At 38.7% G+C, this 16,534-nt stretch overlaps 1 protein-coding gene across 2 annotated transcripts; it reads left to right on the plus strand.

The window, feature by feature from the left end:
• Positions 1 to 250: 250 nt before the first annotated feature.
• LOC106882551 (uncharacterized) lies at positions 251 to 11,169 on the plus strand. 2 transcript variants are annotated; one of them, XR_008266778.2, is made up of 2 exons: positions 251 to 6,860; positions 10,349 to 11,169. XR_008266778.2 is itself a non-coding variant. In XM_052976729.2 (1 exon), exon 1 carries the CDS (start codon positions 683 to 685, stop codon positions 6,776 to 6,778), a length of 6,096 nt encoding a protein of 2,031 aa, XP_052832689.2. In that variant the 5' UTR covers positions 535 to 682; the 3' UTR covers positions 6,779 to 6,861. The 2 variants fall into 2 exon arrangements, 1 of the variants encoding a protein (XP_052832689.2); XM_052976729.2 differs by lacking the exon at positions 10,349 to 11,169 and having other exon boundaries at positions 535 to 6,861.
• The last annotated feature ends 5,365 nt before the right edge of the window (positions 11,170 to 16,534 follow it).

Raw genomic sequence — 16,534 nt, forward strand, 5'->3', positions numbered from 1 at the left:
CTATTTTATTAACCCTAAAAGGATGAAAGGCAAAGTTGACTTCAGCAGCATTTGAACTCAGAACATAAGCAGCTGGAAGAAATGCTGATGAACATTTTTTCTGGCATGCTAACAATTCTGCCTGCATGCTGCCTTATTCATATTATTAAGGATAAAATCTGTTATTAGGCAGTAAATTTTCATTGTAGTGTAATTTTTGATATGTTCATTTTATCTTTTGATTTTCATTATATTGTTTTTTTTCTCTTTCTGTATTTTCTAGATTATGAAAGATCATTTGAAATTGGACACAACCCTGGATATTTGACTTCACTTCTCTGGAACCTGGAACTTCGATATTAAAAGACTTCCATTAGAGAACATATTTCTTAATTTCATTAACAAAAACAAAACAAAACAACAACAACAACAAAAAAAAGGAAAAGTAAAAATTTTTATCGCTCAAAGAAAGTATTTAGTACCCAGTAATAACTGTTGAGTCCACAAGCAAACATTAGAGCAAGCAGCTTTGAAAAAGGAATAGTATCCCCCCCCCCCTCGTCTTTTTTCCTTATAATCATAGTCTGACACAGCAGTTTGTGACTTGTGTTAACATGGATTTAAAGTGTGTCTAGAGATTAAACTTCAAGGCTGGTTTCACTTTAGTTATGTAAACAGTGAATCAACTGGCTAGAGTATAGATATGATGGATGTTCTCCAGTCTGCTGCAGATAAGATAGAAAAAGATGGTAACACTGAACCTGATGCCATCAAAGTCAAAATGAAAACAAGACCTCCTGTTAGTTCTATTACTAAGTTGACCAATGTTATTTCAAGTTGTGTGACTGTTGGAAAAAAGAAGGAAGTTAGCAGCATATACAATTCTACAAATGCAATTAAGAAGAGAAGATATTCTCATATTATAAATGCTCATAAAACTCAGGTTGAAAATACTAAAACGGATAATGAGAAGGATAACGACAAGAACAACAACAACGATGATGACAACAATGATGATGATGATGCTGATGATGATGGTGACAGAGACATCAGATTGAAACCAAAGTTATACATTGATGAAAGCAGAATGGAAACAGAGGCAAAACAGACTGAAAAGCATCCAAACTCTGCCGATGTATGTAACATGGAAACAAAGTTAACCGAAACTACCGAGCTACCAACGGAAGCAAGCAAAGACATAACTGGTGGCATGGTTAAAAAATCAAGCATTTCAGTTCCTGAATTGGCAAAGAAAGAAGACAATGTCAAAGGATGTAAAGATAGATTTGTACGCAAGTCGCAAGACTCTTCGGTTCAACCAAACATGTCACCTGATTCCACCACGTATATTGGAGATGATTTTTCTTTGCAGAAAATACAACGCAAAGTCTCTTTCATTTATGTGAAAAATAGTTTTATCTGCTTAAAATGTCTGAAAAAATTTTGTGGCGCTTCTCTTTTCCGTAAACACCTTTGGTGGCATCTTCATGGAAACACATTAAAAGATTATCTTTGTCCCTACTGCAACTCTCTGAGTGAGAAATCAAAATGTCCAACTGTTTCTAAAATAGTTCGGCTACTAATCTCTTCTGCTTCAGATTCTTCTATATCTTTAGAGACAAACTCTGTGTTTGGTCTTGAGAAAATGTCCCATATTTCTGGAAACGGTCCTCATAAGAATACAGCATCACAACAACTTAATAATTCTGATTATTATTGCTGGGAAAAATTGAAGTCAAAGCAAATCATTTCCTCTTCTGTATTGGAACATGGTGTTGGTAACGTAGCTGGTCTATATGACAATGGCAAAACAAATAAACCAATGGAGACAACTGATCAGGCTTTCACCCTTTCAGATGATGCTCCACTTAATTTATCTATCAATAGTGCCCACAAGATAAATCTCTTTTCTGACTCTAAAAGCATATCAGTATATGGAAACACTGAAGCCTCTTTGCCCAAAAACTATTCACAAAACTCTTATCACACATTCCTCAACGTAGAGCAAAATCAGTTGATATTCAGTGGAACTCATGGTATATATTTTTGTCAGGATTGCAACAGTAATTATGAATCAACTAAATCATTTTATGCTCATGTTTTATGGCATTTAGAATGTCAGTTAGCACTTTGCTCTCCGTGCATGGATCAATGTGACTATTTGGATAGCCCGACTGAAAAAAGACCAGGGAGAACTTGTTGTTTAATGGCTTACATTGTACTGTGTCTCTCGGAGGATAATGCTGTGAAGAAGCAGCTGAAAGTGTGCTGGAAAATAGATGAGAAGCACAATGCCACTTTCACAGTATATGTAACTATGGAAGGAAATACTGCTGAGCCAGTTGATGTCTGTAAAATAATCCCAAATGATGGTCACTCTGGATACTCAGTGAGAAAAATCAACATCAAAGATACCGTCTCTCCTCGTTTGGTTTCTGCTCAAGAGCATTTGCCTGTTTTTAACTCATCCGATTTAAGTTCCTTGATAACTCACTCGGACAAAACTATTCCCTACACAGGAAGGAAGTCTAAAGGTGTTATCACTATTATCTTATGTCAAAATATTTATGAATGTTTAAATTGTAAAGAAGAAATGTATTCTCATGACTTGCTGATATCTCATCTACTCTGGCATTTCCATTCACATGATCATCTTTGTACGTACCCTAATTGTTTAACCAAGCGGTCTTGTCCAGTTTTAAATAATGTTTTACCATGCATTCCAGTTTTGGACAGCAGTTTTAACGTTCAGATTCCTTTCTTCATAAGCTGGGAAGTGCTTCCTAGTGGGAAGACACACTTTTCCGTACATTTTATGAATCGTTGTAACAAAGATAAAACTGATGCCCAGCTAAATCTTAGTGGTCGTCTTAGCCCAGCTTCAAAGGATGGTGGCGTTTGCATGGACTTCGAAAAAGGCAGCAGAAACCTGATTCGACTTAAAACCACGTCTCCTGAAGTTGTTTCACTTACTTGTTTAAAAAAGACCAGAAACACAGAAGAAAATTCAAGTGGTGAAAAGCACAATGATAAACCTGCTTTGAGTGATGTGCGAGGCTTCAGTTCAAATGTTGCGTTAGACAAAGAGAAGCACCAATCTCCTTCTTGTACCCCTCTTTCTCAAAAGAAATCTGCTCCAGATAACTTAACCGAAGTCGATAATGTTCCGAGTCAATCAAATTCTGAAACAGACCCAAACGACAAGAAAAGTTCATTTGAAGGCTTTGAAAAAATGTCATTCATTTGTAAATCTGATCAGTACATATGTTTAGACTGTAGTAAACATTTCATAGTGCTAACTCATTTCAAATCTCACATTATGTGGCATTTCCATGTGTTGAAGAAGCTCTGCTCACATGGAGACGAGCAGACTTTTGATTGTCCAATCTTGAGAAACATCATGCTTTGCCTGCCCGACAGTGATAAGATGACGAAAACTGTTGAAATTCATTGGAAGAAAGAGTCTTCTGGAAAAACTACATTTAAAGTACAGACCTATTACCTGAAACCAGCAAAACCCAAGGTAAATTTAGAAAGTCACATAGATTTCACTGCTGAAAATTCTGACTCTGATACTGTAATAGTGATTGATGATATTGATGACAACGAAATGTTGCTTCGGCAATCTGCTTCCTCCGTATCATTTGACAGTTCTACATCTGCTGATACTGCATCGAGTCAACAAGAGACAACACCTCCTCTCACTGCTGCTACTAATAACACTACTTCTAGTACAGCTGTGACAGCATATAAAGAAAATGGATATGGAAGCAGTACCAGTATTTCAACTACTACACTGACAGAAGACAGTGTTTGCTCACCTGTGACTGAAGAAGGAAACAGTTCCAAGACATTTCCCACTGTCTTAGAAGAGAATAGTGTTTGCTCGTCTGCCACAAACCTTACACAAGTCAGTACTTGTACTGCTGCTGCTACATCAGCAAAGGACACCACTACCCATACTCCTTCCACTCCTCACATAGAATCTGGCTTTTATGCAGCAGATGGTGTCCATAATTCACCCCCTTATACATTAGCAATTAACACTACATCCATTCCTGCTCCCTCAACCACTTCAATAACAGAAAGTATTAGGACTTCACCAAATACTACAGAACAAGACAGTGTTCAGACTCCCACTGCTACTCCAACAGAAGACCCTTACAATCTGGTTTCCACTAATGGTGTAAGTGACAGTGTACACCTTACTTCTACCAATGGCATAGAAAGCAGGGGAGCAATTACAGATGATCAATCTTTAGGCTGTGAGGCAAAATCTGTCATTGAACATTCTTCTGTTGGTGGCTTTTATGTTTGTGGTTCAAAAGATTGCAAGTTTTCCAGCTTGACACCTGAACCCTTTTCAAAACATTTTACACAAGTCCACTCCGATGCTGCCATATACCCCTGTGCTCATTGCAGCATTCAAACAGAAACCAGTGAGAAATTATTGCAGCACATGGATTTGCATGCAACTAATAAGATGTTTCTATTATACCAGTGCAGTATTCTCAGTTGCAAGTTTGGAACAAATCTTCGCACTGAATTCTCAAACCATCTCCAGTTTTGTCATCAATCGAAATCTACATATTCATGTAGATATTGTAAAGTGGGTCATCCCAATGTTAATAGTCTCATTAAACACTTTGAATCCAATCTGCTCAAATTCATCCACTGCCCACATTGCAATGCCAGGGACACCAGTCGAATCCGTATACTCAACCACATTCGATTGAAGCACTCTGAGAAGCCACGGCAGATCATTGTCTCCAGTCAAATAATCTGTGCTGAGAAAAAATTAAATGCTGCTGTACCATTAGCAAAAGATACGGATAAAAGAACTGCACATAAGGCCAATGAAAAACTGGCCAGACCTGAGAGCAATTCAGATTCTTCAAAAGCCACAAAAACTGCAGAATCTACAGACAATTCTATACATGAAGAAATATTTGATACTAGTCACTCGTTCAGTAATAAAGATAAAACTGATGAAAGTAATGAAATGGGTAAAGAATCTGCAAAGGAATTAACTGCTGCAAAACCGAGTTGCATGGATGATACTGTCAGGTTAAACCAGAAATCTATTCAAGGAGAAGAGAGATTATTAGGGAAATCGACAGCTCGTAAAGCAAAGCAAAGAAAAAATGCTAATTCAAACAAGCGCAAGACTGGGAAAGATAAAACAAAAGCTACAGGGAAACCGCCAGTCCGCAAACTAAAAATTGTTCTTAAAAGAGTTGACAATTCTGTGATTTCGAAATCTGAAAATAAGGACAAAAGCACCTCAGCTTCTCCCAAAGTAACATCTCCTCCTTACAAAGAGCGAAATGTGTTCCAATTATTCAATGAAATTGAGAACAGCTGCCAAGTAAATAGTAGTTCTGCCATTTCTTCAGCAGATTGCCAAGAGGCAGCTGCTTTGAATATTGATGAGAACGCACCCAGCCTTGATAATGAGAAATTAACAGAGGAGGAGGCTTCTATTGAGCCATCATCACCAAACATCAAGGAAACTTGGTTTAATGAAATAAGCCTTGGAGGACCAATGTTGAACAGCCGACTGAAAATATGTTTTACCACCGAACAGGGGAAATATAAGTGTTTGTTGTGTTCTACAATTTTCAGCACTGTATATAAGATTCATTTGCATTTACTCAGTGACCATTTCCGTTGGCCTCTTTGGAACTGTATGGACTGTGGTGTCCGTTTTTACTCTCTTTCTAAGATACGCTCTCACTGCTGGCGTAAGCATAAATTCAAAGACCATAACATTAAACCTCTTCCACTACCGTTAATTACAATGGGTGATAATGGCAAGCCACTTGTAAATATGACAAGGCCTTTATCAGATTCAGAGAGAAGGAAGTCCACAGAAGACGAGTCTGGTGAAATGACAGCTGGAAATAAGAAAGCCCCAGGTTCAGATGGAAAGGAGGTTAGCCCTGTAAAAAGTAAAAAAAAGAAAAAATCAGTAAAAGTCCCTTCTAAAAAGACTTGTAAATTATGTTCATTTTCCTATAAGAAGAAAATGGAATTAATCATACACATGGTTTTAAGTCATAATCAAGAACTGAAAAAATCTATCAAAGAAAAAGACGTGACACTAATCGAGGAGTCTATTATTCGAGATGAGAGTGGAAAGTTTATTTGTCCTTTCTGTGAGCATTCTTGCAAGCAGAGGGTTGATTGTAAAATTCATATTTGGCGTGTTCATGTAGGACTGAAGTATTTGAATTGTCAGCATTGTAACTTTGTCACTTGGTTTTCTTCTTGTCTCCAGAAACATGAACAAGAAGAACATAAAGCTGAAGAGCATGCCAACTCAGAGGATGTGGGGTTGGCTATGCAGAAATCTCATGGGATAGATTCTACTAGACCTAACTATGCTTGTGATACAAGCTTGTCTAGAAATGGCCCTCAACCAGTTTCACCAAGTGTAAATGGATGCTTGGAGAAAAATGCTCCTGAACAGACTCATCTCCCGACTGTGGTTATGACACTGTCTGCAGGAGATGCAACTACAGCTGGATGCAAGCGGAAAGGAAAGGAGCCAGAAGAGGTTACGAAAAAGCTCAGTAAAAAGTCTTCGGTTCAACATAAAAGAAAAGTGTGGAAGAAAAACAAAAGCCCACAAAAGAAGTCTGTACCTCGGTTGCCAAGAATAGGCACCAAGAAAAAGAACAATACTAAAGATGCTAACAATCTGGCTGAAAGTCGTGCAGACGTGTCGAGAATATTGCTCTCTCTCTTTCAACAGACTCCATCAGAATCAACCCTAACCAACGACCAAACAAGCTAGAATTTGAATTATTTCTTTATCTGTATATTTATATTTCACTGTCTTGGAATATATGAAGAGACTCCTTCAGGCCATTGAAAAGGTAAGCAGTTTTAATGCTCACATCTTGTTTTTTTTTTTTTTTTTTTTAAATCTTTTATGTGTAGCCCAGCTACACATAATTGTTTTCATTCATTTGTTTTAATGTTCCTTTTTTTTTTTGTTTGTCTTTTTGTTCCATTCATTCCGTCCAATCCTCTGAACCAGTTTCTCTTATATTCACCTTCCTGTAACTTAAGGGTATGTGCTGACATCTCTTCGCTATCTTCCTTCCTTTTCCAATCGGGGTAGCTATATATCTCCTCTGCTGCAAGACACCTGTTTCTGTCCATCAGTCACTTTAACCTCTCATCACTGGCCAAAAAAACCCACCTCCCTCAAAAACGTGAGAGCAGGAAGTTTGTCTTTTCTGTGAAGGTCTGAAGTATTTGAACTGTCAGCATTGTAAGTTTGTCACTTGGCTTCTCCAGAAACATGAACAGAAAGAACAGAAAGCTGAGGATACTTCAGTTGTGACGGATCTTGTCTTGCAAATTACTAATAACCTCACTAGTGCTGGTGCCATGTAAAAAGCACCTAGTATACTCTGTGTAGAGGTTAGCTTTAGGAAGGACATTGAGCTGTAGAAACCATACCAGAGCAGACATTGGGGCTTGGTATAGTCTCCAAAGCTCTTCAGCTACTATCAAACCATCCAACCCATACCTAGGAAAATTGGATGTTAAACAATGATGATTTTCTATGCCAGCACAAGTTGGACAGGTGCTTATTTGAGACAATATCTTGTGGCTGGATAAGATTGATAAGCTGGCAGATCAGTCGTAGCACGCTGAGCAAAATGCTAAGCAATATTTTGTTTGTCTTCATGTTCTGTGTTCAAATATTGCCGAGGTCAATTTTGCCTTTCAGCCTTTTGCAGTCGTTAAAATAAGTACCACTTGAGTACTGGGATTGATGTAATCAACTTACCCACTCCTCTGAAATTACTGGCCTTGTGCCAAAATTTGAAACCAATATCTTATGGCTGGGTACTTTTCCTGTCACCAACCTTTGCTTGTGTTACAAGTATGGGATTTTTGTTTTACTCCTTTTCTTTGAGCATGCAGAGCTACAAGACATAATGTTCACTGGGAATGTAAACACAAGAACACAATGTTTTTGTTTATTTTACTTAAATAATCTGGAAGAAAGAATAATAGATGTCAACTTCCATACTTTCTTATACAAATGTGACAGGCTTCCATGGAGTCTCTGTCTACCAATGCCTCTCACAAAGTATTGGTTAGCCCAAGGCTATAAGATATTTGTTCAAGCTGCAACTCAGAAAACAAGAGCATCAAGATATAAATTATTAGTTTCAAATTTTGGCACAGGGCCAGCAATTTTAGGGGAGTGAGTAAGTCTATTACATCAACCCCCATACTCAACTGGCACTTATTTTCCTGACTCAAAAAAGGATGAAAGGCAAAATTGATCTCGGCAGAATTTGAACTCAGAACATGCAGACAGATGAAATGTTGCTAAGCATTTCAGCAGAGAAAAATGGACAGTAAAGTGAATGAATGATATACACACACAATAATTATTCAGGGATTTGTTTATCATTATGGTTAAGAAGCTCATTTTGCAAACCATGTGGTTTCAAATTCAATCCCCAAAATCACAGCACTTTATGTGTCCAACCCATGCCAGCATGGAAAATGGATATTAAAGGATGATGATGATGTGGAGGTATATGAGTGATAGGGAGATGGGTGAGCAATAGGTAGACAGTTGGGGTAGGACCCTGGATGCAGGTAGGTAGGAGTGGGCAGGAAATGTAGTTTTGGCAGGGTACACAATGTCTCAGTCTCTTAAGTACTAGCCTTGTGTCAGTGTAAATTTTACTATGGGTGGTTGGGCCTTCTGCAGCACTGTTTATTTCCATCAATCAGTTTGATCATTTGTCATCTTCCTTGGTCTTCCTCTTCCAAAGTTTCTGCATCACACTTCCTTATGTGGCAATCCTTCCCCCAAACCAGCTTGGCCCTTTTCTCTTGCAAACTACATCTGATACCTCTTATACCCAGCTTTTCTCTCCACTCATAGTCGATGTATAATGCAGGCCAGCATTATACATCTACTGGAACATGCTTGCTTCATTTCTTTCTACATTTTGTAAATCAAGGCCCACTTCTCACTATCATGCAGCATCACAATTCTACCATAAACTTCATGCAATCTGCCCTTCACTGTGAGAGGATATTGACGTTGCGTTCCTTAACCCTTTAGCATTCAGATTACTCTGTCAAATGTAATGCTTTATTTATTCTTATTGTTTTGAATTAATCAAACATCATCTCATAGCTTCAAGATTTCAATGATATGATTGCTTATTTTTAGAATGACATTATTGTCTAGATGCAAGAGACAGGACCTGACCAGGTCAAACATAAGGCAGGTAGAATATTTGGGCTGGATGTGGTTGGTTTAAATGCTAAAGGGTTAAACTTTTTTGAAGTTTATTCAGCCCCTGGCCATTATTCTTTCAGAACAATCATCTCCCCAACTAATTATGTCATCTAGGTAACAGAAGCTATCAACAACTTGTAGTAAGACAGCCAGCCATTTGATAGAACATATTTCTATGAACTGCTTCAGTACATCTGCCACATACAAAGCCTTTTTTTGTGTTAGCCTACCTGTGATTCCGGTGCACTTCCTCTGCTTCTATCGTTTACGCTAGGCTAAGGCAAATGAGTTGCCAGAATTGTTAGCACGATGTACAAAATGCTTAGCGGCATTTCATTCGTCTCTCAATTTTGAGTTTAAATTCTGCCAACATCAACTTTGTCTTTCATCCTTTGCCTTTCATCCTTTCAAGCTGTGTCTCTATAATGGAAAGGATTGTTTACACTAGGCACATCATATGTAAGTTCCTACCTACCCCTTTTTATGCATATCAGGTGAAGCCATTTCCCTGGCAATACTAGGGTCTTGTTTTTTTTTTTTTCCAACTTACTAACACCTAAACTGCTGATCTCTATTGTGGAGGGAACATATGGAAGAGTTAGACCTGGGAAGACATGCAACAAAGTGGTGAAAAAGAGTCTTCAGATGTTGGGCCTCACAGAGGGGATGACATAGGATCGAGACTCCTGGTGGTTTGCTGTGCTTTAGAAGACACTTCAGGCTAAGTAAAATTGAGGTGGTCCTTGCATGTCTTCTGCATCTCTCTCTAGCTGAACATTCCTAATCTTGTTGGCTTGTTGGTGCTGGCGCTATTTAAAAAGCACCTGTACCAGTGCCATGTAAATACATCCAAGCCAGTGCTGCATAAAAGCACTCAGCACAACAGACATGGAGCCTGGCCAGCTCCATTCAAGCTCCTTTCCAACCTATGAACAGCATGGAAAACAGACGTTAAATGATGATGATGATTCCCCCATCAATTCTCACGAAACCATTTGTTCTTGTTCCTATACATTATTTGCTTATTCTATGTCTTATGGTAGAACATTTCAGTAATCCAGTGTTTTTCTTTTCTTGCAGGACAAAAGAACTTCTGGAGAAGACGGAGACAAATATTTTCAAATGGCTGTTTATTAATAAAAGATGGAAGTCTTGTTCATTTATGATTTTTCATTCGTTATAACATCGTTAAAACAGTTTCTCTTTGTATATGTTTTTCCTGTTTACATTGAAAAAAAAGACACTTTTCATATTGCATCGTCAGTTATTATCTTTCCTCCCCATTTTCATTCCCCATATTTTGGTGTTAGCAACAAAATGATAATTGGATATTGTTTATTTATATTTTTGTTAAAAACAAACATTTCTGTTAAAAACCCCATTTTTTATGTGTTGTTTGAGAAAACATTATACAAGTGACCATTGTACATTGTATTTAAATGTTTCCTTGTTTCTTGTTATCTTTTGTGATATTTTGTTTAAACATTGTGTAATTTTCTACTTGTTGACTCTTTAAAATTAACAGTTGTGTGTTGCCTTTTCGTCGAAACATTGTCAATATGGCATTTTTTAAAGTCTTAATTAGCATTTTTAATATTCATTCAAATGGCTCTACTGCAAGGGAATGGACAAGCACATAGCTGTAGGCCTGAAAGTAAGAGCTTTCATGTTTAAAAAAGAAAAAAAAACAAACAAAAGAAAACTGAACAAAATGTTTATATAAAATTCTACTGGGCAAGTTGCCCAAACAATTTATTACATTCCAAAGACAATGGATCATTTATTAAGTTCTAGAAATATTTTTCAATGTTCTAATGTCCCGAATTTTTTTCTTTCATGTTCAATGTGTTTTGTTACTGTTTTAAGCAATCCGTTTAATTAATAAAACAATTGTTTTTATATATTGTGATTGTGATAGAGCCAGTTAATTTGTGTTAATTGACTATATGTTTGCCACTTAATAATAATAATTGTGTGGCCCATGGCAAACAAACTGATGTAGGCCAGAAGCACACCTATCAGTGGCTATGGAGCTCAGGGCTAAAGGCAGGGAGTGAAATCTTCATCTTAGCTGCTAAAGATCAAAGCTTATTGACCCAGCATTACCAAGCCAATGTGATGAAACATGAAGTTGACTCACAGTGTTAATTCTGCAACAATGAGATTGAAACAGTAGATCACTTAATCTCTGGATGTAAGGTTTTAGCACCAATGGAGTATATCTCAAGACATGACAGAGTTGGTCAATATCTACACTGGTTGATATGACAGAGTTGGTCAATATCTACACTGGTTGATATGTTGGCATTCTAAAATCAAAGCTGTTGACAAATTGGATAAGCGCCACCCTGAGGCTGTAACTGAGGAAGAAAATGTAACTATTCTCAGGGACTTTTCAGTGCATACACACAAAACCACTAAGGCTAATGAACCAGATATTGTTATGAAAGACCAAAACAATAAAATCTGTTTATTGATCGACATGAGCATTCCTTGTGATCATATTTTGGCAAAAGAATTTAACAAGCTCAGAAAATATAAAGATTTGTTCGTTGTAATTTTAAAAATGTGGCATCTCAAGGCAGTTACAGTACCAGTGATTGTAGGAGCACTTGGAATGATTAAAAAAGGAACTGAAAACTTTTTGAGAATGATCCCTGGTTTGTTACCCATACAAGAAGTGCAAAAAATTTATCTGGTATCTTTTTTCATTTTTTCTTTCATTCTTTTTTTCCTATCACATGACTTCGTGCATGAACAATCTAGTGTGTTTATATTAATGGCCTACCAATGTATACAGTGATTATTTTTTTTTTGCCCTAGGTGTCAGGAAGACACTCAGCAAGAAATGGAAACAAAATTCAAAGTTGAATCTCACAATAATAATCATGAAATAAAAATTGGCAAAATGAGTAAACTCAAGACTAGATGCCTTAGGAATAATAACGAAAAAGGCTAATTATTATTTATCTCAAATCCCAGGAATTTTAAAATGGAAGACATTCAGAAAATAGTAATCATGGGTACTGCTCATATCCTATGAAAAATGCTGTCTTTATAATTCCAAAACAATCATTTTTTACATATCACCAGAAGCTCATTTTCTAAAACAACACTTCTCATGAACACAAAGCACAACATTGAAACACAAACTCCTCTTACCAAATTATGTTCTTCCCTCCAAAGCATGGCAATTATCAACCATCTCAGTCACAATGCCCACTGGAACTTCAAACTTGCTGTTTCTTGAGGTCTTTGGATAAGACTTGGACTCCACTCGTACAAACACAAAGCAAAATCCAAACATCATTCTAATATTTTTCTGTCTTTTCTGTGTGTTATGCTTACACCATCAGAGGAAGTAATAACTCAAATGTAGAAATATAGAAAGGGAGAGGAAGGGGAGAAAGGGAAACAAAGAAAGAAACGATACAGGAATAGTGGAATCAGTGAAAAAAACAGAAAAGAAAAACACGTGCGCAAGAGAGGGGGGGGGGTCTATATTATTAGGGAGAAAGTGATAGATAGGTAGGTACAACAATAGGTACAGGTGTAGCTGTATGGTAAGAAGGCGGTGAGCTGGCAGAAGCGTTAGCACGCCGGGCGAAATGCTTAGAGGTATTTCATCTGCCATTACGTTCTGAGTTCAAATTCCGCCAAGGTTGACTTTGCCTTTCGTCCTTACGGTGATTGATAAATTAAGTACCAGTTGTGTACTGGAGTTCGATCTAATTGACTTTATCCCTTTGTCTGTCCTTGTTTGTCCCCTCTATGTTTAGCCCCTTGTGGGCAATAAAGAAATAAGAAGCTTGCTTCCCAACCTCATGGTTTGGGGTTCAATCCTATTGCATGGCACCTTGGGCAAGTGTCTTCTACTATAGCCTTAGACCAACCAAAGCCTTGTGAGTGGATTTGGTAGATGGAAACTGAAAGAAGCCTGTTGTGGGGTCCACCAAGGTTCAGGCCTCAGTCCCCTTTTATTCATCATAGTCCTCCAAGCAATAACAGAGGAATTCAAGACGGGTTGCCCCTGGGAGCTCCTCTATGCTGATGACCTGGCCCTCATAGCAGAATCACTACCAGAACTAGAGAAGAAATTTTTGGTGTGGAAGCAAGGTTTAGAATCAAAGGGCCTTAGTGTCAATGTTGCAAAGACCAAAGTTCTAGTAAGTAGGAAGGCGAACTCATCACACACCCACTTCAGGCCCTGCTCGATCTGTAGAAAAGGTGTAGGTAGAAACTCCATAAGGTGTACCCAGTGTAAGCTGTGGACACATAAGAGGTGCAGCAACATCAAAGGAAGATTAACCAGGATGATATTTTTTGTGTGTGGCAGATGCACAGGGGTAATAAACACCACAGATGTTCAGAAAACAGATTCCATCACAGCTACTAGAAGTAGCTGATAGCTTCTGCTACCTAGGTGACCAAGTTAGTAGTGAGGACACGTGTAAGCTCAAAAGAAATGAAGTTAGCATGATCCGCTGGATGTGTAATGTCAGTGTGCACACACGACAGGGTGTAAGTGCCCTGAGAGAAATGTTGGACATAAGAAGCATTGGATGTGGCGAGCAAGAGAGACTTTTGCGCTGGTATGGTCATTTACTACAGATGAATGAGGAGAGATGTGTGAAGAAGTGCCACTCCCAAACAGTGGAAGGAATCCGGGGTAGAGGTAGACCCAGGGAGACATGCAAACAGTTCAAGAAATCCAGGGTAGAGGTAGACCCAGGGAGATATGGGATGAGGTGGTCAAGCACGACCTTCAAATGTTGGGCCTCACAGAGGCAATGACAAAAGACCGAAACCTCTGGAGATGTGCTGTGACTGCGAAGACCTGACAAAGTAAATTCACGGCTGTATCCTACACCAGTGTTGCATAACCAGCCCCAGCCCATTCAAAAGTACCTTGGATCGTAGGACGACCTGCTGTGCTTACCTTGGATCATAGGGCGACCTCCTGTGCTTGAGGAGACCTATTGAGTCAAGTACATCAATATCAAAATAAAAATCAAATGGAAATTGTAGTTGTGATACCTGTGCCGGTGGCACGTAAAAAGCACCAACTGATTGTGACCGTTGCCAGCCTCCCCTGGCCCCTGTGCCAGTGGCACATAAAAAGCACCCACTACACTTATGGAGTGGTTGGCATTAGAAAGGGCATCCAGCTGTAGAAACACTGCCAGATCAGACTGGAGCCTGGTGCAGCCTCCTGGCTTCCCAGACCCAGGTCGAACCGTCCAACCCATGCTAGCATGGAAAACAGACGTTAAATGATGATGATGATATACATGTTTGTGTCTGTGTTTGCTCCCCACCATTACTTGACCACTGGTGCTGGTGTGTTTACATCCCCGTAACTTAGCAGTTTGGCAAAAGATACTGATAGAATAAGTACCAAGCTTTTAAAAAGTAAGTACTAGGGTCAATACATTTGACTAAAAACCCTTCAAGGCAGTGACCTAGCATGGCCACAATCAAATGACTGAAACAAGTAAAAGATAAAAGATAACAGTACAAATTCATATGTTCAGTTGTGCCTTTTTCTTAACACAGAAATGTATATTTTAAAAACCACCATTGACATTCTGTTTGAAAATCTGTCATAAGTGTTACATCAATGTCTTCTTTTTCTTTCTCTTAATTCTTTCTTTCACCCCATCCTTTCTATGTATGTCACTATTTCTTTTCATGTTATGTTGTCTTCTAAGAGAAATTTGAACTATATCTGTGGTGATACAATTTTTGAATTCCTAGTGTTATGTTATCGACATATTCATAAAGAATTCAAAATATAGAAGAAATGTTTCTGGAGATTTTCTTCTTAACCGTTATAAATCACATTTTTTACATTTAGAAAATATGTCCTCTAGTGCATTACTATGACAATAATGACCAACACAGGTTTGTCAGTTTGAATCTAGTCTTTTTACTGACCTATCTAACCTGTTAACTATGCGTCAAATTCATCTAACAGAAGGACAGAATGTTTTCATTGACAGCTTAAAGCAGTTTTACTAGCACATTCTGAATTGGATAGAAGCCCTGCCAGTTGTGTTACTGTGTTTATGTATGGCTGTTGAGGAAGACCTAGGTCACTCCCTGGCAGAGTTACTATATGGTTCGGCACTTAAACTGTCTGGTCAAATGATATTGGTTACAGGTACTCAACAACATGATTCTACCAAGTATATTCATCAGCTGTGAAATTACATGGTCGAGTTACCTGCATTAATAATGAGACCATAGTCTCATTATTAACTTTTGTTCAACCCCATATCAGTATTGGACTCGCACATTTGTATGAAACGATGCAGTTAAGTACCCTTGCTGGCAGTTTGTTCCAGCCCGTACCACATGTTGAAAGCTAAACCAAAGTATATGTCTTTAGACATTTAGGGGAGACAGGAAACTGTCCGTGTTGATTGACTTAAGTAGGCTTTCATCGAATCTACTCCCTGACCACAACTCCCTTCCTCTTCTTCCACACCTAAACAATCATCACATAAACATAATGCAATATCCAAAAACAACGAATTTCATACTAACAGGGTAACCAAATGTAGGGGAAAAGTACATTGTCTAGCTAGGTACACTTACACGTTTTTATTGACACATGCACACAAATGAAAAATGCTTTCTTTTTATTGTTACCAAGAAAAAACAACTGCAGAATATTCATCATCATCATCATCATCGTTTAACGTCCGCTTTCCATGCTAGCATGGGTTGGACAATTTGACTGAGGACTGGTGAAACCGGATGGCAACACCAGGCTCCAATCTAATTTGGCAGAGTTTCTACAGCTGGATGCCCTTCCTAACGCCAACCACTCAGAGTGTAGTGGGTGCTTTTACGTGTCACCCGCACGAAAACGGCCATGCTCGAAATGGTGTCTTTTATGTGCCACCCGCACAAGAGCCAGTCCAGGGGCACTGGCAATGATTTCGCTCGAAAACCCTACAAGGCCAGTCAGGCGGTACTGGCAACGGTCACGCTCAGGATGGTACATCTTATGTGCCACCCGCACAAGAGCCAGTCCAGGGGCCCTGGCAACGATCTTACTTGGCTTGCCGGGTCTTCTCACGCACAGCACATTTCCAAAGGTCTCGGTCAGTAGTCATCGCCTCAGTGAGGCCCAATGTTCGAAGGTCTTGCCTCACCACCTCAGCCCAGGTCTTCCTGGGCCTACCTCTTCCACGGGTTCCCTCAACTGTTAGGGTGTGGCACTTTTTCACGCAGCTATCCTTATTCATTCTCACCACA

The sequence above is a fragment of the Octopus bimaculoides genome, chromosome 24 (assembly GCF_046866305.1).
Source record: "Octopus bimaculoides isolate indiv1 chromosome 24, ASM4686630v1, whole genome shotgun sequence".
NCBI lineage: Eukaryota > Metazoa > Mollusca > Cephalopoda > Octopoda > Octopodidae > Octopus > Octopus bimaculoides.